This window comes from Podarcis muralis, chromosome 15 (genome assembly GCF_964188315.1).
Source record: "Podarcis muralis chromosome 15, rPodMur119.hap1.1, whole genome shotgun sequence".
Taxonomy (NCBI): Eukaryota; Metazoa; Chordata; class Lepidosauria; order Squamata; family Lacertidae; genus Podarcis; species Podarcis muralis.
Genome location: NC_135669.1, coordinates 29,902,667 through 29,927,291, shown reverse-complemented (window position 1 = coordinate 29,927,291; position 24,625 = coordinate 29,902,667). Strand labels below are relative to the sequence as shown.

At 52.3% G+C, this 24,625-nt stretch overlaps 2 protein-coding genes across 2 annotated transcripts; one reads left to right on the top strand and one right to left on the bottom strand.

Moving 5' to 3' along the window:
• Positions 1-171: 171 nt before the first annotated feature.
• LOC144325711 (uncharacterized) lies at positions 172-3,108 on the bottom strand. Its single transcript, XM_077919821.1, has one exon. It carries the CDS (start codon positions 3,106-3,108, stop codon positions 172-174), a length of 2,937 nt encoding a protein of 978 aa, XP_077775947.1.
• A 6,049-nt stretch (positions 3,109-9,157) lies between these two features.
• Positions 9,158-24,322, top strand: VPS37D (VPS37D subunit of ESCRT-I). The gene is made up of 4 exons (XM_028708373.2): positions 9,158-9,365; positions 13,494-13,665; positions 16,486-16,568; positions 17,503-24,322. The coding sequence occupies exons 1-4, from the start codon at positions 9,237-9,239 to the stop codon at positions 17,998-18,000; spliced, it is 882 nt and encodes a 293-aa protein (XP_028564206.2). The 5' UTR covers positions 9,158-9,236; the 3' UTR covers positions 18,001-24,322.
• The last annotated feature ends 303 nt before the right edge of the window (positions 24,323-24,625 follow it).

The following is a 24,625-nucleotide window of genomic DNA, read 5'->3' as shown; positions in this document are numbered from 1 at the left end:
GCAGGGACACAAAGGGTCCTTTAGTCCAACCCCTTATAATGCAGGGATCACAGCCAAAGCTGACTTCATGTTTTAATATATATTTTTAAACTAATGGGGTGGGGTGGGGCTTTTTATTTCATATCTGCAAATCCACCTTGCCTCTGATGAGCGCAGCCTCCTCTGCCCTCCTCAAGGAGGGGCCCAGCCTGGTGGCACGAGATGCAGCCCAGCAGACTCCTGCAACATACCCACAAAGAAAGCACTAAACCTCAGGGGGTCCTTCCCTCGCCGCAGGTTGATGAGGTCATCGGCCTCACTGCTGGGGCCCACACACTGCGGCCTCTGGTCCAGGTGGGCAGGCGGCTCTTCAAAACGCGCTGTCTGTCTTGGCAGGTCTTGGCTCGAGGTGGAAATGGCATCCTGCGGCAAACCCAAGGCTTCCTCCAACTCCCCAGGAAAAACCTTTGCTGGGTCTGGAGCCGGCGGGCTGCTTAACATCTCCCTCAAGTCCGGAGCTAAGCTGGAGCGAGGCTTCTCCCTCAAATCTGGAGCTGGCAGGCTGCAGGGCTTCTCCCTCAAATCCAGAGCTAAGCTGGAATGCTTCTCTCCGAAGTCTGGAGCTGGTAGGCTGAGGTGCCTGTCCATCACATCCGGGGTGGGAGGGCTTTGGCCTGGCTGGAGCAAAGGCCACCAAGTTGACTGAGGCCCAAACTTGCTTAAGGGCCTTGGAGGCAAGAGTCCCCAGTTCACGGTGGCCTCTGGATCCGACAGGGGCCTGGGTCTTGCTATGGTGGCACTGGTGGGCTGAAGAGAACCTCTCGGAAGCTGATGGGCATTGAGGCCAGGCTCTGACTGGGCCCAAGCCGGCCCAAGGCTCCCGTGCGGTGGGGTCTCCCTGACGAGGGAGCCCCTGTGTGGAATATCAGTCCCTGGAGGGGCGGACCGGCTGAGGGCTGCCTCCATTTCTTTATGAAAAGGGCACCTGTACTCAGATTCGCTCTCTGGATGAGAAGCAGGTCTGTAGACAGGCTGGAATTCTTGCGGCAGAGAGTCAGGCCAGGGGGGCACACGAATGGTGGATTTGGGGACTGTTTGGAGGGGGGTCCTCTTGGCTTCGACACCTTTCAGCAAGGAGACCCTTCTTGCCTCAGGCTCCTGAGGGACGGATCCCCTTGGAGCCGGTTCGAGCCGGGCTTGGAGGGAACTTTTTCTCTGTTCGGCGGTGGAAAGGGGTTGCTGGCTAAGTGGCTCATGCCCCAGGGAGAGAGCCCGCTTCCAAGCATCCTCCATCTCCTGGTGGATTGGGCAGCGATACTCAGATTCATACACAGGGTGGAGGGAAGGCCTGTAAATGCCCTGGGTTGGTTCAGACCTTGCCTGGAGGGAGGTCCGCTTCACGTCTGGCTCCCTGGGAGGAGAGCTCCTTCGGCGGGTGAGTTCAGGGGGTGGTTCAAGTGTGCCCCGCCTCGGATCTGGCTCCCTGGGAGGAGAGCTCTTCCGGCGGGTGGGTTCTTGAGGGGGCTCATGGGTGCCTCGCCTTGCGTCTGGCTCCCTGGGAGGAGAGCTCCTTCGGCGGGTGGGTTCAGGGGGCGGTTCAAGGGTGGCCCGCCTCATGTCTGGCTCCCTGGGAGGAGAGCTCCTTCGGCGGGTGGGTTCAGGGGGCGGTTCAGGGGTGGCCCGCCTCGTGTCTGGCTCCCTGGGAGGAGAGCTCTTCCGGCGGGTGGGTTCAGGGGGTGGTTCAGGGGTGGCCCACCTCATGTCTGGCTCCCTGGGAAGAGAGCTCCTTCGGCGGGTGGGTTCAGGGGGCGGTTCAGGGGTGGCCCGCCTCGTATCTGGCTCCCTGGGAGGAGAGCTCTTCCGGCGGGTGGGTTCAGAGTGCGGTTCAAGAGAGCTCCTCCTTGCTTCAGCCTCTGTGGGGAGAGGAAGGGCCAACCACACCTCTGCTTGAGGAGAGTCGCTCTTTGGGAAAACAGAGACCTTGTAGGCCGGCTCCGTCTGGGTCCACTCATCCTTGGGGTTGGGGACGTGTTTGCGGATGAGTTTCCGAGGTGGCTGGCAGGTGTCCTGTGGTCCCAATTCCAGTGCCAGCTGAGGAAACGCCTTGGGCACCTGAAAGGATTCCCTCCTTGGGGGATTTACTTGTGCAGAATCCTCCTTGGGGCTTGCCATAGGCCTCAGATAGCTCTGGGTTGTCACCTGGGGCAAGTCACTCGGATTTGGGGAGATGGGGGTGCATCTGTTGTCTACTTGGGTTCTCCCTATTCTGGATGCAGCCCGGGACCTCTGGTAGATTTCCTCCCGTTGAGAATTGAGGCTCTGTTGCATCGCCATCAGCATCTGACTGTTCGTCATGGTGAGCTGCCCCGGCTGGATGGAACACTTGCCGCACCGGTAGTCCACCACCGGCTGAGGGGAGATGTTCCGGATGGACGTCCTCCCTCTCTGCGGAGGACCCCCGAAGGAGAGCTCGTTTTCTTCCTGACACCCTGACCTCAAGGCAGGTCCCTGGGAGAGCTCACTCCCTCGGCGGGATGAGGTCCCAGCTGGGAGTTCGCCCCCTTTTGGTGAGGAGGTCCTGCTCCAGAAAGCGTCACTTCCTCTGTGGGGAGAATTGTTCTGTGGAAGGTCACCCGGTTGTTGGTAGAACGAATTCTCAGAGACCCCACTCCCTTTCCGCAGAGAAGGGCCCGGAAGGAGGTAGTTTGACCCTCTTGGAACAGACGGCCTTCGGGGTTCCTCGGCCCCCCTCTGAGAAAGGGTGCCCTGGGAGACCTCGCTTCCCTTCCGTGAAGAGGCAGCCGGCGGAACGGACAGTCTTTGGGGAGCCTCGCTGACGCTCCCCCTCTGGGGCAATGCATTCTGGGACAGTTCACTTCCTCGCCGAGGGGAGGAGCTCTGGCCTGCATCACTCCCTCTGGGGGGCGAGGAGCTTCTCAGAAGCTCACTGGCTCTCTGAGGGCTGCTCCCTCGATGGGACTGGGTGCCGGAGGCTCCTTCTCGCCGAGGGGACGTGTTCCCCCGGGTCTCTCTGCTTCGCCGGGGAGCGCCCTGGCGGGGCTCGTGGGCTACGTTGGCTGGAACAGGTAGGACCATCCTGGTGGGCGGCCCCTTCTCATTGGAGCCCATGGCGCCGCTGGCTTCCCCTGGTCCTCCGCCGTCGGGGCACGAGCCCTGCCGGCAGTGCTAAGCACAGGTGATCTTTGGCCCTCCATAAAGCGCCTGGTTGTTCTGGGAGCATCTTCAGGGGCCCCTCCGTTTCCTCAGCTCGGCAGGGTCCTGGCAAGATCACAAAGCTGTGATGTCACCCTGCTGGACTGTGATGTCATCAGACACAACCCTAAGGACCCTTGCCCAGAGGCCATGGCCGCCTCTCCTATGCACGGCCCTTCGAAGCACTGCATCTCTGACCCTGCAATGTTGGCCCTGCATCTCCAGGTTCAAAATGATGAAATTCCCCCGCAGGTCTTAACAACTTAAAAATAACTCTGTTCCCAGGGCTTTTTTCCCAACCAGGACTCCTCGGAACTGAGTTCCGGCTCCTCTCAGGTGGGCATCATTGCCAGAATGGCATTCATGGTGAGTTCTCTTTTTTTATAGAAAAATAGCAGTGGCCGTTCTAGAGCTGAGAGACAGTTGAACTTTGAAAGGTGGAGGACTTCTCCTTCCTTGGAGGTTTTTCAGCAGAGGCTGGATGGCCGTCTGTCATGGATGCTTTAAGTGTGATCCCTGCATTGTAGAGGCCCTGTAATTATAAGATGGCAATAACTAAAGCACAACGTTTAAAAAGATGCCAGTTTTGAACAACACCGGTCAATGCACTAGAACAGGGGTGGTGAACCTTATGCCCGATGGCTGAATGTGGCCCTCCAGGCCTTTATGTGTGGCCCTCAGAGTGCTCCCCAACCCAAGCCCCTCAGTGGACCCGCTTTTGCCTGGCTGGGATGCATCCTTGAATTCTGTTCTTACTCTCTTTTTGTCTGGATGGGGGACTGTCTGTGGGTGTGTAGACACTAGCCTACTATACAAAGGTAAATTTTGCCTTTGCTGCTCCACCCATTTTTCCTCTGGCCACACCCACCACTGGCAGGTGGCCCTCGGGAGGTTGCCCAGAGGGGAATGTGGCCCTCGGACTGAAAAAAAATTGTTTCCCCATACTAAAGGAACAGAGCAAAGCTAACAGAGATTCAGCCCAAACTACTGGTAACATTTAAGGGGAACGCCTTAGAATCAATGAATTGTAGAGCTGGGACCCATAGAGTTATCTAGTCCAACCCCTGCAGTGCAGGAATCACAGTCTCCATTTGCCAGGTTCCTGGAAAGAGATGGGGTCACCACCAAAAAGGCCCCGCAGCTGCATTTCCCCTACACTTTCCGTGGCAAAACGATGGAAGCACTTAGGTGGCCTGGCAGGTGGGGAAAGCGTTCTCCTAAACCCCAGGCTTCACAATCTGTGCTTTTTTCTCACAACAACCCTGCGAAGTGGGCAATGCAGTTATTCCCACTATACATGTGTGAATTGAATCTGTGTGTTAATTGCTCATTGACCGACTATATTATTAGTAATTTTATAGTAATACTATTACTATTATGAAGTTGTAACCTACTAAGTTCTACTCAGAGTAAACCCATTCAAATTAAAAGACCTAAGTTCATCATGTTGTTAATTCCAGTGAATCTGCTCTGAGTACAACTTAATTGGAGATCACCCATTATTATTCTTAATTTTTCCACTTTTTCTATTTTTTTTTTAGAAAAAAGGTTACAAGAAAGAAAAAGCACCCAATTTTTAAAACCCCACTTTTTAAAAGTCCACAGTCAAATTAAAAGCCGAGACCAGCAAAGTTCAATACTTAGTAGAATACCATCATTGATGTTTAAAGAGAATTTTCTGCAAATACCTGGAGACGATCTTATTACTTATTTGTTTATTTATTTATTTATCATTTTACTATGTTAATCTGGTGCCACCCCCTGGTTGGATCCCTCGCTTTCACCTAGCCAGCCACCACAGCTTCTGACATTGCTCTTAACCAGCAGGAGGCGCTCTCGCAAGAGCTGAGCACCCGCAGAGCATCGGGCGATGATGGGAATCTTCAGGGAAGATCAGCTCAAGTCCAAGACTTTTCAGTGGAGACTGTTTACCCCAGGCTTGTCTGGCCCATTCAGGCCCCAAGATCACCACAGGAAAGTGTACATTTGAATTTTAACTGCTATGAGGGGTTTCCCCCCCAAAAAAACAACAACAAAACATTGGTTTTGTTTGTAAAAAATTTAATGTAACTTGCTTTTAATGTGTTTTTTTAAAAGGTATTTTAAATGACTATTTTAAGCTGCGTTGAAAACCTCTGAGAGGCCTTTTGTTCTAGTAAGCAGAATATACATTTTGTGAGCTGTTTTTATTAGCTGTATTTTAATAGATTTGCTTTCTACATTGCATTAGAGCAGTGTTTCCCAACCTTTTTTGGGCAAAGGCACACTTGTTTCATGAAAAAAATCTCGAGGCACACCACCATTACAGCCCCGTGACGTCAGCGCGCAGCGTCACGCCGGGAGGGACATGAATTGCTAGCAAATTACATAATCACCTCCTTGAGGGCTGGCTCATCTTCTCCGAAGGCAGAACCCCATTAATTAACAGCACAGACTCACACCATAGCCAAGACGAGGGGGGAAAACCTCAGTCATGCACAGTCATGCACATGTGGGGGCTAAATGAGGACGAAGATCGGGCAGAGAGCAGGGTTCAAATCACCCCACCTGGCCAGGACAATCCCTGGGTGCTCCCTTGGGCCACTCGCCTGACCCACCTCGCAGGGCTGTTGTTGCGAGGATAACACGGGGAGAACCACGCGCGCCCCCGGGAGCTCCTTGGAGGAGAAAGCGGGCGATGAATGCAATGCACAAAATATATGAGAGGCGACCAGGTTTTGCAGGTGAGGGGCCCCCGCCAGCCTCCGCTTCCAACACCCGGCGCAACGACGCCGAAGTTTCCCCCCGGGCTCGGCTCGGGGAGCAGCGCTGCTCCCCCCCGGCTCCCCTTCGCCCTCCCGGCTCTCTCTGCCGCCCACTGGGGCCCCCCCTCACCTGCCAAGTCCGGAGCGCCGGTGGAAGTTGCATGCATGCATGCAGGGCGCCGCGTTGCCATTGCATTGCACTGCACTCCATGCAACGCCTGCACGCATGCATTGCCTTGCACGCACGCCAAGGGGTCTCCCCGCGGTCCGATGCGTCCCCTCTGGCGCGGATGCAGCATTGCAAAAATAAAAAACCCCCGACGCAGCCCTACCTGGGGGGCAGCCTCCGCCTCTGCCGCTCCGCCTCCGCGGGGATCCCCGGGCTCCATCCTGCCGCCCGATCTCCGGGGGGCGCAGGCAGGCTGCGCGGGGTCTGCGCAGAAGAGCCCCTGCCCGCCCGGCCGCCGCCGCTGCGCTCATTCCATGGCCGGGAGAAGAGCGCTTCAAACAAAACGCCAGGCCCGCCAGGCCACGCTGGGAAACGTAGTTTGCGCACCCCGCACGGGCGCGGAGCCCAAGGGCGAGGGGACTACGGATCCCGGCAGCCCCCGCGCCGGGGACGGAGGGGGAGAGGCCGGGTGCAGGGATGGAGGGACGGGTGGGCGAGCGAGTGAGTGAGTGGCAGCCGCCAAGCCTTGGCCGAGAGCCAGGAAGGGCCTCCCCGGAGGAGGAGGAGGAGGAGGGAGGCGCAGAGCGGGAGGGAGGGAGGGAACCCCAGGGGTCATCTAGTGACGGCACCCCAATAAAAAATTTGACTTAAAAAAAAAAATCTTTCAATTTTTTAATTTTTCCCGCGGCACACCAGGCAACATCTCGCGGCACACTAGTGTCCCGCGGAACAGTGGTTGGGAAACACTGCATTAGAGTTTAATTACTTTTAAACAATTAAGGTAAAGGTAAAGGTACCCTTGCCCGTACGGGCCAGTCTTGACAGACTCTAGGGTTGTGCGCCCATCTCACTTAAGAGGCTGGGGGCTAGCGCTGCCCGGAGACACCGGGTCACGTGGCCAGCGTGACAAGGAACGCCATTTACCTTCCCGCCAGTAAGCGTCCCTATTTATCTACTTGCACCCAGGGGTGCTTTCGAACTGCTAGGTTGGCAGGCACTGGGACCGAGCAACAGGAGCGCACCCCGCCGCGGGGACTTGAACCGCTGACCTTTCAATCGGCAAGCCCTAGGCGCTGAGGCTTTTACCCACAGCGCCACCCGCGTCCCTTTTTAAACAATTACCTACGTGCTTTTAGCTTTTTGTATCCCCCCCCCCCGTTGTTTAAATTTGTGTAAGCCGCCTTGAGTCGCAATCTGGGAAGAAGGCAGGATATAATGGAACATAATAAATAATAAAGATCAAGATCAAATACAAAAAAAAAAAAAAAGCTTTCCTCCCGTCTCTTTTACCAGCTATCTCACAATTCCTGCTCCGACTGAGTGTATGTCCCCCTCTGTGTAGAATCGTAGAGGTGGAGGGAACCTAAAGGGTCATCCAGTCCAACCCTCTGCAATGCAGGAACTGGTGTGATTGTGTAAATGCACCAGTGGCATGCCTAAGGAGTGTTAAGTAGCCACAACTACTGCTAGGATGTGGGCCCCAGAGGGCTGGGGCAGCAAGAAGATTAAGGTGCACACATTCAGACATTGCTCTTGAGGGGTGCGAGATCGAGGTATGAACACACAAGCGTGAGCTTCTTCTAACCCCAGGAAACCGACTCTGGTTGGGCCAAGGCTGAACAGAGAGTCTGTGGCAGAGATGGGGCTTTGATCTGAAGGCCCTGAGAGCAGCCCAGTGCTTTAGCGCTAAGCATCCAGTTATTCTCTTTCATCACCAGGGTGCCACCACTAAAAAGCCCTGCTCACAAGTGCCCTCCCACCTCTAATCTCACACCACCTATGATGGGAAGTTTTGCTTCTGCACATGACTCTGGCAAACCGCTCTAAGCTGAAGCATTCCTTCCTCACCCACCCTAGAATGTTTAGTTCACATTGAGTTCATGAAACATCGTACCCTGACCTGTTCTTAATGTATGGTTGACCACATCTACGGAATGCGATAGTTATGCTCTTTTAAGTTTTGTTATATCAATCATTAGTAATAGTTTAATAAGGAGGTTTTCATACCTGTCCAATTCTGTGTTCCCTTTCCCAACCTTTAATCTATTGATGATTAATGTCTATATGTAACCCTTGCATTGTATTTGTGTTAACCAATCAGCAACAAGCACATATGTGGCAATGCTGTAATATTCAATAAAAGGGACTCCCCAAGACATGCTCGAGAGATGCCTCCCATATGACACTTGTCATTCGTCTGGCGTTTATTTCAACCCAACACACCTAGAACCTAATAACACCAGCTAGGTCAAGCCAAAAGTCCAGCGTCAAACAAATGCCCACTGTAATCCTCCTTACACCGACCCTGAGAGGCTGCTCCATCTTGCAGCTACAGGGAGGAACTGGGGTTGAGATTCTGGCCACCGACCTACAACTCAGTTCCTAGTCTTCATTTTGCAGTATTATTATTTTCTCCAGAGAGGTCACAAGAAGAGCTGTGTAGCCGGATGAAGCCAAAAGGCCAATCTATCGAGCCCAGAATCCTATTTCCACAGTGACCCACCAGTCCTCAGTGTTTTGGGGAGAGTTGAGAGAAAGCAGACTTGACATGCTCAAAAGCTCATTTTGTCAAAGCAGCAGGAGCCCCGCCCCCTTCTCCCTGCTTTCCCCCGTGGGAGGAGGACTGAAAGGCACCCTTAGGGTGGTCTGAAGCTCCTCCTTGTTGAGATGGGATCAGATGCTCGGAGAGCATATAGTTTTGTTAAACGACACTACTGATTTCACTTCAGACGCCAAGGCAGCAGGAGCCCCGCCCCCTTTTGCTTGCTCGCCCGCTGGGAGGCTGAGAGAAAGCACTCTTAACATGCTCAGAATCTCCTGCTTAAGAGACCAAGGCAGCAAAAGACCCGTCCCCTTTAGGCGACCCCCGCCCCTTCCCGCTGTTTTGCGAGGAGGGGGGCTGCTTTAAAGCTCTCCCTCCCCCGCCCGCCCCTTCTTCCTCCTGCCGCGCCCACCGCCTTTTTTCCATACCGGGAAAGCGTCGTCGGCGTCGGCGTCCCCTTTAAGAGCGTCGGCGCGGCCGAGGGCGCCCCCTGGCGGCCCGCGGCGGCGCTGCAGGTGCAGGTGGAGGATCGCGCGCCTCCAGGTGCGGCCGCCGCTGCTGCTGCTCCGTCGGCTCGGCCGTCCCCACCATGGAGCGCGATCGGGGCCCGCGGGGCTCGGCGGTGGACCTGGGCTTCGGGGCGCTCAGCACCGCGCAGCTCCGCGCCCTCATGCGGGACGAGACGTGGCTGGAGCGCATCGTCAAGCTGAGCAGGAAGGTAAGCCCAGGATCGGGACCCCCGAGGAGGAGAGGATCGGGCCCCTGGGAGGGAGAGGTGGGACGGGGGGGCCGCATCCTGCCTCTTTTTTGCACGCATCGCTTGGATAGCATGCATCGGGATACATATCCCAGCCCCCTCCCGGTCCAAACATGTAACCGACCCCCACCCCACCCCGCCATCCATCTAATCCCCCCCCCCGCCAATTAAAACACCCACAGCACACAAAGGGGGCACCGATGCCCCCATCAGGCCTGCCACTGCCCTCCTCTGGGGCCGTGCCACACACCCCAAAACCCTATTGCAGAGAGGGTGCCCGCTGATGAGGGGGGCATGGCATGGGGGGGCACAATGCCAATCCAGCCAGGCCTGTGCTTGGTGCCCAGAGACGGTGTCCAGCACCACCACTGACGGCCTTTCCACAGAGGCTTGTGGCTATGACCCCCCAAAACACCCCATGCCCCCCAAATGTGCAATCCTGTGGGCAAACCAGCCGCTCCCTGACTGCCTCCCAACCTGGCCGATGTGCCTCTCCATCTTACCCCCCCAATCCAATCTTGGGGGGGGACCATAATGCCCCCCACTTACCTTCAAAGCTCCTACCAGGACACCCCAAACAAATTTGAGCACAGCTGCTGTTTCCTTGGCACCCCACTTCCTCAGTTACCCACCCACCCCCTACCAAAATAGATGCTACCGAGCCCTTTTGCACGGTGATTTTAATATTCTGCTGCTTCCCCAGACACCTGTCACTTGGACCCCCCCTCCCCAAAAAATTAACCGCCCCCTTGCAGCAGTTTTTGCAAAGGCTCCTTCTTTGTTATCTCTATGCCACTGGCGATACCAGTTGAGGGTCGAGGTGTGTGTGTGAGAGAGAGAGAGGCTGCAAGGGCCTGGATGCTTTGTCTGGGTGGGTGGGGAGCCTCCATCCTGGGGTGCCCCCTCCCTCCCCTCCAAAACCAGCCCCAATGCTCACAATCGCAAACCCACGCACCCCCCTGTCTGTTTTGTTTTTCTGCACCCTTAGGAAGGGAGTTTGGGATCCATCCAAGGCTCCCTGAATCAGCCAGAGGATTTATATTTATTTTATTTGGGGGGGGGGGGTGGCTGTTGCTGTCTGTATTGTTTGCAGGGTGGGTGGGTGGGCTTGCCAAATAATTGCCAGAGCCTTTCATACATTTGGATCACGGATGGCGTAGGGTTTTGCCTTTCCGACAGAGAGCCATGGAAACAAAGGACATCCTCTTTTTTGTTTTTGGCCAACCCCTACTAAATCTAACTAGCCTCCTCCCCGTTCCAGGAATCCCCCCCCCCGCCTCCTAATTCTGGCTCCCCAAAACCTTTACAGGCCCACTCAATTTTGTGTCCACCCCCACCCCCATCCAGACACGTCACAGACTGCTGTTGCTGTCCATTCTCCCAAGAATACGTCGGGTCTGTTTATCTCAGAAAGGCACCTTCGCCTCGCGACCCTGGGAAGCAGGAGATCCCCCCCACACACACACCGTTTCCTGGGTTTGTCCTGGGTTAACTGCTCTGGAATAACTGTTTCTCTGTGGGGTGCCCCACGAGGGTTTCAGAGGACCCCGGGACCATCCCTGTGTGGTCCCACAACTCCGCCCCACTCAGTGCCCCAGAGAGGCTCCCAAATGGGGCCCAGGTGTAGAAAGGATTCCACATCGTGTGGACATTTAGCCAGGATTAAAACTGGGGTGGGTGATGCAAGGCCCTGTCTGCCCACCCTGGTTGTTGTTGGGGGGGGGGGGGACCTAAACAAAGCCTTGTAGCAGGCATCATACTTGCAATGCTATTTGAGAATTGCTTAAAGAATTGTCGCTCTGTGCAGTGTGTCATCTTGAAAGAATTAGACGCGTCTTCGGGGTGGGGGGGAGAGTCCAGATGCCATCTTGCTCTGAGGCTCAGTCAGGGCATCAGGTTAGGCAGAGGTGGGCTCCGCCGCAGTTTCTCATTGGCCCTGCTGCAAACTCAAGAGCGCTGAGCGGATCTAGCTGTTGGATATGGGTTGGTGGAGCAGAGAAGCATCCCGCTCTGGCCCATCTGATGAAAGTGAATGTTGGGAGGCTTGGGACAGATAAGAGGAAGTCCTTCCTGCATTGCATGGTTAAACTATGGAACTCACTTCCACAGGGGACCCCCAACTCGGGTGGCTTTTAAAGAGAATAAGACAAATTCATGGAGGATAATAAAGCTATTGAAGGCTACTCGCCATGGGGAGCCTATGCTGTGCCTCCAGAGCTGGAAACTCTGTTGCTGGAAATGGCAAGAGGGGAGAGGGCTCTTGCTTGTGGGCTTCCCATCTGGTTGGTCACTGTGAGAATGGGATGCTGAGCCAACCCTTTGGCCTGATCCAGGCCTCTTCTTGTGTCTGTTAAGCACATGTATCTGATTTCTTCCACGCAGGGGCTCCGAAGCCACTGTTGCTTGCCTGAGCCATGAGAGCTTAACGTTTCAGAAACGGGAGCCTTAAAGACCCCAAAATGTTGGGCAAGGACAGGAGAGAGCTGGGAGCCTGCTCTAAGGAGAGATGTTATCATTGTCTGTGACACTTGCGATAGTCAGCAGTTTAGAATCTAAACTTTAGTTGCCTTGTGGCACAGAGACATTCTCTCTGGTTATCCTTGTAAAGTCGCAGCTTGCTTCTTATCCCCACATTGCAGATGGGAAAACTGAGGCTGAGTGGTGATTGTTTACCCAAAGGCACCACCAAGTGAGTTCATGGGTGTTACATATAAATCCTCTCTGTTCACAGTTTTAGCCATACTGCATGGTTCTTCTTCCTGTTGTTTTATAATTAAGTTTATTAGTTTACTCCTCCATCCATCCTCTCCCCCACCCCCACCCCCTGTGGGCTCTCTGTTATGAAGCAGGGCCTTTGTACTGGTGGCTCCACTGCTCTCCCTGTCTGTGAAAGGGCGCCCTTGTTTTTTTCAGCTGTGAAATGTTTTGGTCACCAGCATATTACAAAAACCTACTTGACGTCTGCAGACTGTGTTTGTCAGCCATTAAAGATTGCATTCTGCTCTGGATAGGAGCTGTTTATGGCACAAAAGCTTTTAATAAGTTTAAAAACCAGTCCATCAATTTAATATCAATAACACAACACCATCAATGTGCCTGGCACTTTGAGAAGAGGTCCCTGCCTCATGGACCAAACAGTTGCACCATTTGCAAGAAACAGAGGATGGCCGAGCCGCAGAAAAGGTGCCTGGTGAGCAAACAGGTAGCTCAAGCAAGTTAGTCAAGCCGCATACTGCAGAGGATTGCAAGGCCAATCCTTTGTTGTTGTTGTCGTTGTTGTTGTCGTTGTTGTTGTTATATTTATATCCTGCCTTTTTCCCAGACAGGGAGTCAAGGCAGCTTACACAAATTAAAACAAGACAGATAAAGCACAGAAGGCTAAAATCATATAAAAGATGATAGTTAAAAAGTAATTAAGCTCTAATAAAACAATATAAAAACAGATCTATTAAAATACAGATGTGGCACTATTTCAAAGCCCTTTTCTTTAAAAACAGCCGGTTCCCCAAAAGCCTGTTGGAATGAAGGGGTCTTCACCTGCTGGCGGAAGGGCAACAAGGAGGGAGCGAGTTTGGTTTCTCTAGGGAGGGAGTTCCTCAGTCTGGGGGCAGCCACCGACAAGACCAGGCACCCCCAAACTTGGCCCTCCAGATGTTTTGGGACTACAACTCCCATCATCCCTAACTAACAGGACCAGTGGACAGGGATGATGGGAACTGTAGTCCCAAAACATCTGGAGGGCCAAGTTTGGGGGTGCCTAGACAAGACCCTCTCCCATATCCCCACCAAGTGTGCCTGTGAGGCTGGCAGGACTGAGAGAAGAGCCTCTGTATGGCTTCCCCCATCCTGCACACCAGCTAGACTAGTAGCCGAAACAACCAAACTCAGCCTCACCCACCTACCCTAAAATATTATTCCTCCAAACGTGGAGGCAGAGCATAAGCCATCCTGTCAAATAGCCACCGATAGCTTTATTCTCCTCTGTGAATTTATCCAGTCCTTTTTAAAAGCCATCCAAGTTGGTGGCCAGCCCTGCGTCTTCCTGTGGGAGGGAGTTCCACAGTTTAACACTGTGTCTGTCTGTTGCAGTTCCAGAACTTGCAGCTGGAACGGGAGAGGCGCCTGGCCTCCAACTACGCCTTGGCCAAGCAGAACCTGGCACTGCAACCACGGCTGGAGAACGGCAAGGCCTCCCTGGCCATCAAGTATCAGGAGCTGAGGGAACTGCGGGAGACATGCCGGGACAAGCAGCAGCGTCTGGGTGAGCCCTCTCCCCCCTCCATTTCCCAGCCTGGCAGCCATCTTTCTTTGAGCCTCGCCTGACCCCTCATTCTGGTTGTCTGCCAGCTGTGGCTCTCTGCGCGGAAGGGAAATTCTGCACATCCTTTTGTGACTTATTTGCTGTTTATTTCCTAATGCTTCTAAACCGCCTCCTTGTAGAAAACCTCAGAGCTGTTTGCAAAAAGAGTAAAACTGTAAGATTATTAATAAAAACCGCTAAGACATTAAAATTAAAATAAAACCAGCAAACTAAAAACACACCAACACTGTAAACAACTGACCAGGCTCGTTTAAACAAAAAATGTCTTTAGCAGGGGAAAGAGTGATGTCAATAGGCAGGGAGTTCCAAAGGGTAGGAATTTGAGTTGAGCTCCAGGCTGGGCTTTGTCGGACTGGTGTGTCCCATGAGCAGGGCTGCCAGACCTCCAGGGCTCACCTGAAGTCTGCAGGTTGGTCTGGCCCAGGTGGCAGGGGAAGCTGGCTGCAAATTATTGCATAGATTCTCTAGGGTGGGAGTCTGCCCTCCTGCCCTTCCTCCTCCCCTCTCCCAATTAACCTCCGTCTCCAGGGCTCAGTGGTAGGAGGGAGTGCAGAGGAAGAACCACCAGGGGCTGCCTCCTGTGATATCACCCTAAGTCTCAGCTTTGGGCCCTGAAATCTCAGCTTCTGGGATGCTCCTGACCCGGTGACCCTATCCTTGAGCCACGCTGGCATCCTAGAATAGCATGTCATAGCCTCTTCCTATACCCCCATCCACCATGCCATGCCCTAGGATAGAAGCTTCCTGTTGTTGTTAATTGCCCACCCATCACCCTAAGGTCCCAAGGTGGCGTACAGCATTGAAACGCAGTATTAAAAACAATTAAAAACAACATTCAACCATAAAATTAAGGTGGTTCCTAAAACCATAAGCCTCAAGGGTCAAAAGGACCTTTTTGGTGGTGGCTCCCCACTTGTGCGAAGCTCTCCGCAGGAGACTTGCCTGGCACCGCCTCAACATACACAAAACATTTCTTTTCTGCCTGACCTTTGGCTGTGAATTCTCTGTGGCCTCCTTCCGTGGGTGGGATGTTTTATCCTTGCGTTTTAAAAAGATGAACACGTTTTAGATTTTTCTCTGTGTTTTGTCCTGGGCTAGTTTAAACGTATGTGGGCTTTTTTATTGCCTTAAGTCACTTTAAAACAAAAAACAAAACAACCCTCAAAGTTTAATAAGTAATAATAAATATTGATAGCCATGCCAGCTGCAGAGAGAAGAAGGGACTTGGGATCCAAAATATCTGGTTGGAGAAGTCGAGTATGCAGTGTGGCTTAGCAGGAGAGCCCCATACTTTTACAAGACAGCTATTCTTTTGGCTTAAAGTATGAAAGAGACAAAAATGGCATTAAGCACTCCTGTATGTATGCAAACATCTGGCATTCTGAATTGGGCTGTGGACCAGTAGCCTCCAACACATCCTACAAGTATGCTTAGGGAGCCTGTAATTCCCATTAGCACAGCTGCATGAGACCCAATTGCTTGTGTGGAGTCACTCTTGGACCGAAATGATGGGGCATTGAGGTCACCCCTCCAGGAACCTTCCCCTTTTATTTGTTCATTTGAGAAACTGCATTTATTTATCACTATATATCATTTTTAAAATAAAAAACACACACAATCAAAGCAGTGTTCAACAATAAAACCATAAAAAGGTTAGAAACAGACAGCAGTCAACCAGTGAGGAAGGATGCATTTACAATTGCCTGCGAAGTATTGGCAGAATAGAATAGTTTCCAGCAGTTGTTTAGATGCCGGCACAGAAGGCGCCTGCTGAATCTCTAACGGCAGAGAGTTCCACAGGACACCAAAGGTTCAGTTTCTCATTGTTGTGCAACAAGCATCACCAACCCAGGGAATGGCCAGCGATGTTCCTGCAGATAATCTCAGTGATCAAGTTGGGATGTGAGTGTTCAGGCAGTCCCTGGTCAGGAAGGGAATCTTCTGAAAGCAATTTGCAAGCCCCCATGTCACAACAGAAACTACAATGCAATTTAAGGAGGAGGGCGGGAAAACATCAAAACAAAGCAATTTATTCAGGACTAGCAACTTGCCCATCCTACTAGTTCTGTACACTAAACTTTTGCCAACCTGGTGTCCTCTGGAAGTCTGGGACTATGGCCAGATTCACCCCATACATTTAGTGGACTGTGATACCATGTTGAACAGTCATGGTTTCCCCCAAAGAATTCTGGGAAGTGTTGTTTGTTTAGGGTGCTGAGAACAGTTAGGAGGCCCTTATTCCCCTCCCAGAGCTACAATTCCCAGCGTGGTTTTACAATCCCTCTTCCCCAGGAAGGCTGCCAGGGGGTCAATCCCTGATGTCTCCAGGTAGCAGGCTGGGAGAGATGCCTTTCTGAAATCCTGGAGGGCAGCTGCCCATCAGAGCAGACAGCCTAGAGGTAGATGGACCAGTGAGTCCAACACTGTAAAGGCGGCTTGCATTCATCATTATATTTTATTATTTGCATGCCAACTATCTGACTGGGTTGCCCCAGCCACTCTGTCGGCTCCCAACAAATTGAAACATCCGACACAGTAAAACATCAAACATTAAAAACCTTGAGGACTAGGAACTTAACCACGATGGTAGATCACCTGTTATTTTGCTGACCCGGACTAATGTTCCGTTTCCTAGAGCAGGATGGAGAAGGAAGGTGAAGCCCCGATGGCGCCTTGGGATTAAACCCTGCTTCATGGGAGGGAAGAGTGGGGACATGGGGAAGGAGTGTCTGCGACTGAGGCTGCTTTTTTGCCTGGCAGGGGCCTGCATGGCCAAGTGGACCCCCGAGAATGCAGTGAGCAGGCTGCAAGCTGAGCTGGACGGCGTGGAGGCCAAGGTGGAGGTGAGTTGCCATGAGGGGGGGCTAGTAGTGAGGGGAAACACCCACACTGAAGTGCATATGGCTGCCTGCCCCACAAAACTGTGTTGTAGGGTTGTCAGGGAGTCCATCAGCTGGGGGCACCAGAGCCCAATAAGCCAAGTTTTCTGCTCAGCCTCATCCTCCCTGCTGAGTTCTGCGAGAGGAGGAGGAAACTCCTTGGGTGTTTTTGCCATGGTGGGCAATTACCTTTAACCTTGACGGCTGAGATCGCAGAACCATAGAACAGTGCGGGGATCACAGCACAGATGGGGGGGGGTGAAGGTTTGCAAAAACAACCTCCCCTGCAGAGGTTTATCATTTATTTTTAAATGAAATTTGTATACCACCCTTCGCCTGTTGATCTCAGGGCGGTTTGCAACCTAAAATTGCAATACAGTCGTGCCTTGGATCCCGAACACCTTGCGAGTTGAACGTTTTGGCTCCTGAACGCCACAAACCCGGAAGTGAGTGTTCCGGTTTGCAAACATTCTTTGGAACCCAAACGTCTGACGCAGCTTCCAATTGGCTGCAGGAGCCGCACTTTGGTTTCTGAACGTTTTGGAAGTCGAACGGACTTTCAGAACGGATTCTGTTCAACTTCCAAGGTACCACTGTATAAGATTTGCGTTCGTTGTCCCACCCACTTTTGCTCCTGGCTCCGCCCACCACTTGCACGCGAAGGTGTCTAAGAAGGGAACATGGCTCTGGGCTGAACAGGGTTCCCTGTCCCTGACCTCTCTGTATAAATTGGGCCCTGCAGGTTTCACTTTTCCCTCTTCACTTTAATATCATAAAGGGGGTCCGAGGGTCATCTAGTCCAACTCGCTTCAAGGAGGGGGTGAGAGGGGCGGAAGGCCCTCCAGAGGCTTGCTTGAATTCTCCCATTCCTTCCTCCCCCTGCCCTGTTTATTTCCAGGAGCAGATGGAGCAGTTTCTCTGCTGGGACCTCCCCGTGGAGACCTTTGTGGAGTCTTTCCAGCACGCCCGAATGCTCTCCCACCTGCGCCGCACCCAGCTAGAGAAGCTGCAGAGTGCCCTCAAACTGGAGAAACTGGAGAAGGCCAAGGACAAGCCCAGCCCCGGCAGCGAGGAGCCGCCCGCCGTCTCCCCCGCCCTCCCAGTGCCAGTGCCGCCTCCGCCACCACCTTCGGCCCAAGCCCCTCCTCCAGCGCCAAACGGGCCGCCCCCCAAGGTCTTCCAGCTGCGCTTGGCGCCAGCGTTCCTCATCCCCTCGGAGGCCGTGCTCCCCATCCCGGTGGGCACCGGCCCCCAAAAGTGCTGCCTGCCGGCCCTGGCCACCTCGCACCCTGCCGCTCCCTTTGTGAGCTCGCCCTTGAGCCTGATTGGACACATCCACCTGGCGCAGGCCCACCTGCCTCCCCAGCAGAAGAAGAAGGAGCCGCCACACCGGTAGCCGACCGCAGCTGACGGACCGTTTTTACCGGAGCCTCCATCGCGAGACGAGACGGGCCAGGGTCCGGGACGCGGCGCCGCCAGCACCCCCCGACCTGCCAACCACTCTGCCCGCCCAGACTTGCCCGGAGCTGGGGCGTTGGGGTGGGGCAGGACTATGGCAGCTACAGGGGGGTGTCCTATATGATTTAGACGCTCGGCGCTGTCTCTGTCTCCCATCTCTTGGGGCTGCCTGGCCGGCTGGGGCTATCAAACCTTATTGTAAGTATAGGTGCCGGAGGGCCGGGGGGGGGGGGGCTGCCCTCCCCCATCATTTAGAAATAAGGGAAAGTCTATATTTAGCTCCACCCCTCTCCTTTTTTGTGGGGGGACCCTATGACCATTCTGCACCCATTCGACGCCAGAAAGAGCATAGGAGCCAACTCTCGGGGGCCGAGGTCCCTTCGTCGTCGTCCCCATAAAATATTTGAGGGGGCCCCCCAAAGTTGATAGGCATTGCCATTTAAATGGTGTGCGTGTGCCGCGTCTTGTGATCGATTATGCGGGGCGGGGTTTACCTGAGCCCCCCGATATTTTATCCCATTTGGCACCCCTGAGAGAGAGAGAGGCTTGCAGGCTGCCCCCCCATCCTGCTTTGAGGCGGCTGGCTCTGGGTGGGAACGCCTGTACTCCAGACCCAGCCCACAAACAGAACTTCCCCTATATAGCACAAGTGTCTCCATTTTGGAAGCCAGAGGGAAAGACCGAGAAAAGGGGTAGAGTAGAGCACATTTGGGATGGGGGTGTGGGGTGAAGGGAGTTGGGCACAGGCAGATATTCTGTTGGTGGGGTGTGTGGTTGTTTTTTCTGAGCCAGAAGCTGAATTCTCCTTCTCCCCCTCTCCTCCTCACAATAATTTGTATGTTGGGAGTGAGGTGGGGGGGGGCGGCTTCTGAGGTAGAACTGGGAGGGCTAATTTGGGGGGTTGGGGGGCAAGGGCTGAGGTTGCGAAGCACAGGGTAGGACATGAAGCCCAAAGTTAGGCCACGGCTAGAGGATGGGTTTGTGGAACCAGCACACACGGATTCAACAGGGTATGGGGTGTGGGGCTCAGCAAGGGTCTGGGGCGGGGGGGGGGGGTGGGGTGGAATTTGTCTTTCCGGAAGACGTAGGGCTGAGCGACACACACACAAAAAAAACTGGGGCGGGGTGGGCCAGGTGAGGATGTATTTTTGAGCCGTTTTAACTTGAATGTGCTTGCAAAAATTTGAATTGTCAGGATCGGGGGGAGGCTGCAGCGAGAAGGAGGATTGAACCGGAAAACTTATTTGTGTTTTTTTTAAAAAATATATATATCCAGAGAGTCTCAAGTGCTCCCTCATGGAAGAGGTGGTTTCTGTGTCTCTGCATGAGTCACTGGCCCAGTTTTCTTCTCTTGTTCAGGCTCCTCAGGAGCTGGTACAAGTGAGTCATTCGGTCACTGCCGAGGGAACCAGAAAGCAGTATTCTGACCTGCCAGCAGATGAGGCTGCCTGCCGCTTCTCTGCATGAGCAATTTGTATGAAGTGTCTCGAAAAACGTTTTTAAAAAGAGCGAAACAAATCTTGAAATTTGCGTTCAGCTGTCAGAAGGTCCCCACTTTTTGTTGACGGGCGGTGAGATTTTTATTTCAGCTCTTGCAGATGGGGCATGCCCTGTCATCTGGAGACAGACAGCTGAGATGGGTAAGGATGAGTGCAGCTGTCACACCTCTGACTGCGCCATCCCTGGTGTAGAAAGAGCGTTTGGGCTGTCCCCGGGTAAGCTGGTGAGAAAGGTACGGCTGTGAGAGATGACTGTGGGGAGCCTGCTCAGGCAGGGGACGACTTTTCCGCTCTTCCATGGGGCATGACGTCCCTGTGACTGATCCCACTTTGGGAGAGGAGGACGGCAGCACCCTCCACCTCTGGCTGGTTGCTGGGGTGATTGTGTAGCAGGAGCGATTGTGTACCAGGGCAGCTCCTCCGATCCAGCGCTAAGAAACCAGCCCCTGATATAGGGAGCCAGGTGGTCTGGGACAGTGAGAGGAAGAAAGCAGCTGTCAGCTGAGCTGGAGGCCTGGAGGAACCTTCTTTCTTTGCTTGAACCCAGGCAGGAGCATGGCACAGCAGCTATGATGAAGGGAATGCACTCTGCACATGCTCAGAGGCACTGTCAGCATTCCACAGGTCCCAGAGCTGAAAGCACATCCAGTTGCTTTGCCTTGCTAGATTACTCTGGTTCAAATGAACCCCTGGCCAGCCTAGTCTTCCTTCTACACTGTATGATCCCTGACCCCCCTCACTGCTGCAGCCGCCAGGTTCTCCAGTCACAGAGTCATTACAACCACCTATTTTCCCTCCGCAAGGAACGGCTGCAAAATCCAGTTCCTGGAGGAGGAAATGTAGAGGATTGGGCACTGAGTGGTTGTGATTCAGGACCATCTGAAACCACCACTCTAGAGGGCATATTCCAGGGAGCTGAAATGAAACGCCGATTTAATTTTCATAAAATTTATCCTCCGCTTGATTGTAAGGAAAACCTTGAAGCGGTATACAGTGTTTGATGAGGTCTGAATCCTAAATGTCAAGCTTGGTGGAATTTGGCAGAAGCAAAGCCAGTTTGCAAAAATAAAGGGGGGGGCTGAATTATTGGTAGGAAATGGAATCATAGAATGGAAGAGTTGGAAGGGACCAGAATAGGGAGCTTGTAGCCCTCCAGACGGAGCCTGTCATCATCATCGTCCCTGACTACTGGTCATGCTGGCTGCTGGGAGTTGGACTCTAGCATCTAGGAGGCACCAGGTTGACAGGCTTATATCATGGCACTCCAGAGGGCCCCCCTCCCTGGCTTTGCAGTAGTTATGGTGGCCCCTGATCTTGAATGCTGGAATTGTCAGGACTGATTAAAGAAAGTCCTTTTTTGTGCAGTGCAAGGTTGAACTGTGGAACTCCCTGCTACAGGAGGCAGTGATGGCCAGCAGCCTAGATGGCTTTAAAAGAGCATTAGACAAATTCATGGAGGAGGAGGAGGAGGACCATTGATGACTACTAGCCATTATGGCAAGTTAGGGCTTCCGCAGTTAGAGGGCCTTCTAAATACCAATTACTGGAAATCCCAGGAGGAGGAGAGGCTCTCAGGTCCTGCTTGCAGGTTTTCCATAGGCATCTATTTGGCCCCTCTAAAATAAAAGGCTGATGGGATAGAAGGGCCAATGGCTTGATCCAGCAGCCTCTTCTTAGGTTCCTGTGTTGTTAGACTTCATCTCCCTTCATCCCTGGCCCATGGCTATGCTGTCTAGGCCTGGTGGGAGTCTAACAACACCCGGAGGAAGGCCACAGATGTTCGCCCTCCACTCTGGTTTTATAGGCTGGCTCTCTGAAACCTGCTAGTCCAGAGCCCTGCTGGATCAGGCTGAAAGTCCACAGCGTTCAGCGTTCTGTTTCCACTTGCAGCCAATCAGATGCCTTTGGGAGGCCCACAACAGAATTCCCGGCTGGTCATTTCCAATGGGACAACTGCAACTCAGAGGCAGACTATTCCTGAACCTGGAATGTCTCTTCAGCTGTTGTGATGGATGGCTGACGATATACCTCTCCGTCCATGAATTTGCCCAAACTCCATGTTTTCACTGGAAATGTAACAGAGGGTGTTGCTTTAGAATATCCGGGGGGGTGGGGGGGCGGGGGGGCTCCATTTGCAGAGGAAATCTGACATTCCAAAATTTGTCTGAAACCTTCTAAGTTGTCTCAGCTCCCAAGGAAGGAGAGGAGGAAAGCAGGGGGCCATTGGGCAATTATATTTTAATTCATTTAAATGCATGCAAATGTAACGCGGCTGGTTTTCTAGCATCGATACAGAACAGTTTTCCTATTTGATGGCTAGGTTTAAAAAAATATACAACCACCTGGGTTGAGCTTTGAAAGAGCCCCACATCCTGGTTTTGGGGGGGGGGGGTAGGTGGGTGATAATGTATTTCCACCTATATCCAGAAACAACCCCCCCCCCCCAAAAAAAAAAAAGACCTCACTTTCCTGAGAAAGCCTAGTGGCCTCGTTCTTGGAATATAATTTTGCTGATTTGATTTTTTTCTCTGCAAGATTTGAGAAACGGGGGGTGGGGGAGGAGAGGAAGGGGCAGTTTCCTGGGGTTCTCCCCTGTCTCCGAAACATCAACTGAACTTCCTTGACACTCTCCCCACCCCCACCCCATTACAAGCCAGAACCTCTCTCTTTCAGGATCCACTGCAAAACTTTCCATGTGTGTCGGGGGTTGGGTGGGTGGGTGGGGGTCTTTAAATATTCCCACGGTCTCAATCCGATTCCGGCAGCTTCAAGGTAGACCCCATGCTGTCTTTGTGGACGTTTTCTTTTCCATGTAATGTTTTTGGAAAAATAAGTGTGGAAACAAGTATATAAATATAAATATATTCTTTGGAATAAATCGAAGGAATACATTTCTGCCAGCGGCGTCTTCAACTGCAGGGGTCATCTGCATTCTAGAGACATTGAAGTATGTGGGCGGGCGGGAGACCAGCATCATGGTGGAAACAATGAGATTTCATAGAACTGTCAAGTTGGAAGGGACCCAAGGATCATCTAGTCCAACCCTTCAGTGCAATTTGTTTTCCAGTTGGCACATGAAAATTTGGAGGATGTGCCCATTAAGTCACAATCCCCTGTGGTCTCCGAAAGTAGCCACAGTGGCAATGCATAGTTGCCTATTTAAGTTCATGCCTATCTCTTAAATCGATGGTTGCAGACCTGCTAACAATGGCAGTCATTGCAATGTGCTGGGCATGTTGGTTGCTAAGCATGCAGATAGGTCTGAGAACAGGCTGCTGATGTCACAAAGGCACTAAGGGCTACTTGGTACAGAATCTTATGAGGAACGATTGAGGGAGTTGGGGAAGTTTAACCTGGAGAAGACCAAGATGTGATATGAAAGCCGTCTTCAGCTATCTTAAAGAGGATCACATGGAAAACAACAACACTGAACACCAGCTGTATTTGTTGGGTTGATTTCTCTTCCGGATATGAGACGAATAGGTTGTCTGCTGAGACCACAAGCTGAACATGAGTCAACAGTGTGATGCAGCAGCAAAAAAAGCTAATGTAATTCTAGGCTGTATCAACAGAAATCTAGAGTCTTGATCAAGGGAAATGATAGTCCCACTCTGTTCTGCCTTGGTTAGACCCCACCTGGTGTCCTGTGTCTAGTTCTGGAAGGTGTGCAGAGGAGGGCAACCAAGTTGGTCATAGAATTATAGAGTTGGAAGGGACCCTAAAAGGGCATACAGAATACTGGACCCAGGAAGTCCTATTGATGCCCCATAGATCTGTGAGGAAAACTGGGAGAGCGGACCCTCTGGAAGTTAAGATGCTGATGGACTATGGCAGGGGACGTGTGTCTCACAGACCCTGTGCTTTGCAACACAGCAAGCTTCACTATAAGCAAAGTTTTAACAATTCAGACAAATGTTTAAAAGGATATTTGTTTTATTTACTTATAAAAATATTTGTATACTGTAAAAATATAGCAAAGCAGTTTATAGCAATAAAAACATAAAAGCAGATAGGAAAAGCATAACAAGTGAAAAACAAAAAAGCTAAAAACAAGCATCAGTAAATCATTGTGGAAAGATATATTCTTAATAGCCTGCATTGGCTTGGTGGAATAAAAAAGTTAACAACAGGTGTTTAAAAGTTGGCCTGCTGAGTATGTAGTGGCAGAGAGTTCCACAGGTCTTGGCTTCTCATTGTTGTCATATGAGCCCCACCAACTCTGGAAATGATCAACAGCACTCCTTCAGATGTTCTCACTGATCGAGCTGGGATATCTTAAGGGATTAGGTGATCCCCAAGGTACCCTGGACTTAATTGTCCAGGGATTTGTAAATTAATACAATATTCGAGGCTCAGTGTGAAAAACCCAGGGCAGGAGGTGCTTGGGGCGACCCTAACAACACCCCTGTGAGGCAGGAAGCCAATACACGCTCTAGAGAGGAGCTGGTTCCCTGCTGTATTAAGTTCCAACGGATTGCGCCCAGGCCTTGACAAATTAGCATGGCTTGGGCCACAGGCCCGGCGCTCTCCAGGGTAGATAGTAACAGAACATTCGATCACAACAGAAATTCGCATCACCAACAGCTCCTGCAAATATAGCAGGCACAGCCGGCTGGCAGGGTGAGCGTTTGCCTCGGCATAGCACAGCCGTGTTTGCTGTTTCGGGGGAAGCACCAGACAAAATATTGGCGAGGCTCTCCCCAGTCAGACAAGCAGTGGCTGCTTCTTGGAAAGACAGAATGTTTTAAAAGATGCCCCCCCCCCCAAAAAAAAAAACATGAAATGTGTGTTTAATTAACAGCGAAACCTCCAGCAGATATTAAGAGCAGAAACCAGGCATCAATCAAGAAACACAAATAAGGAATTAAAGAGCAAAATAATTCAACACAATAAATACGGCCTAACATTCAGTAATGTATTTTTACATCACACGAGGGCAGGGAGAGAAATGTTCAACAAGGGTATGGCCTCTGAAGAATAAAAGGATCTTTGTTGCAGACTCCTGTTCAGGTCTACTCTCAAGTGAGGGGGTAACTTTGTTCAGTGAGGAAATGTACAGCACTG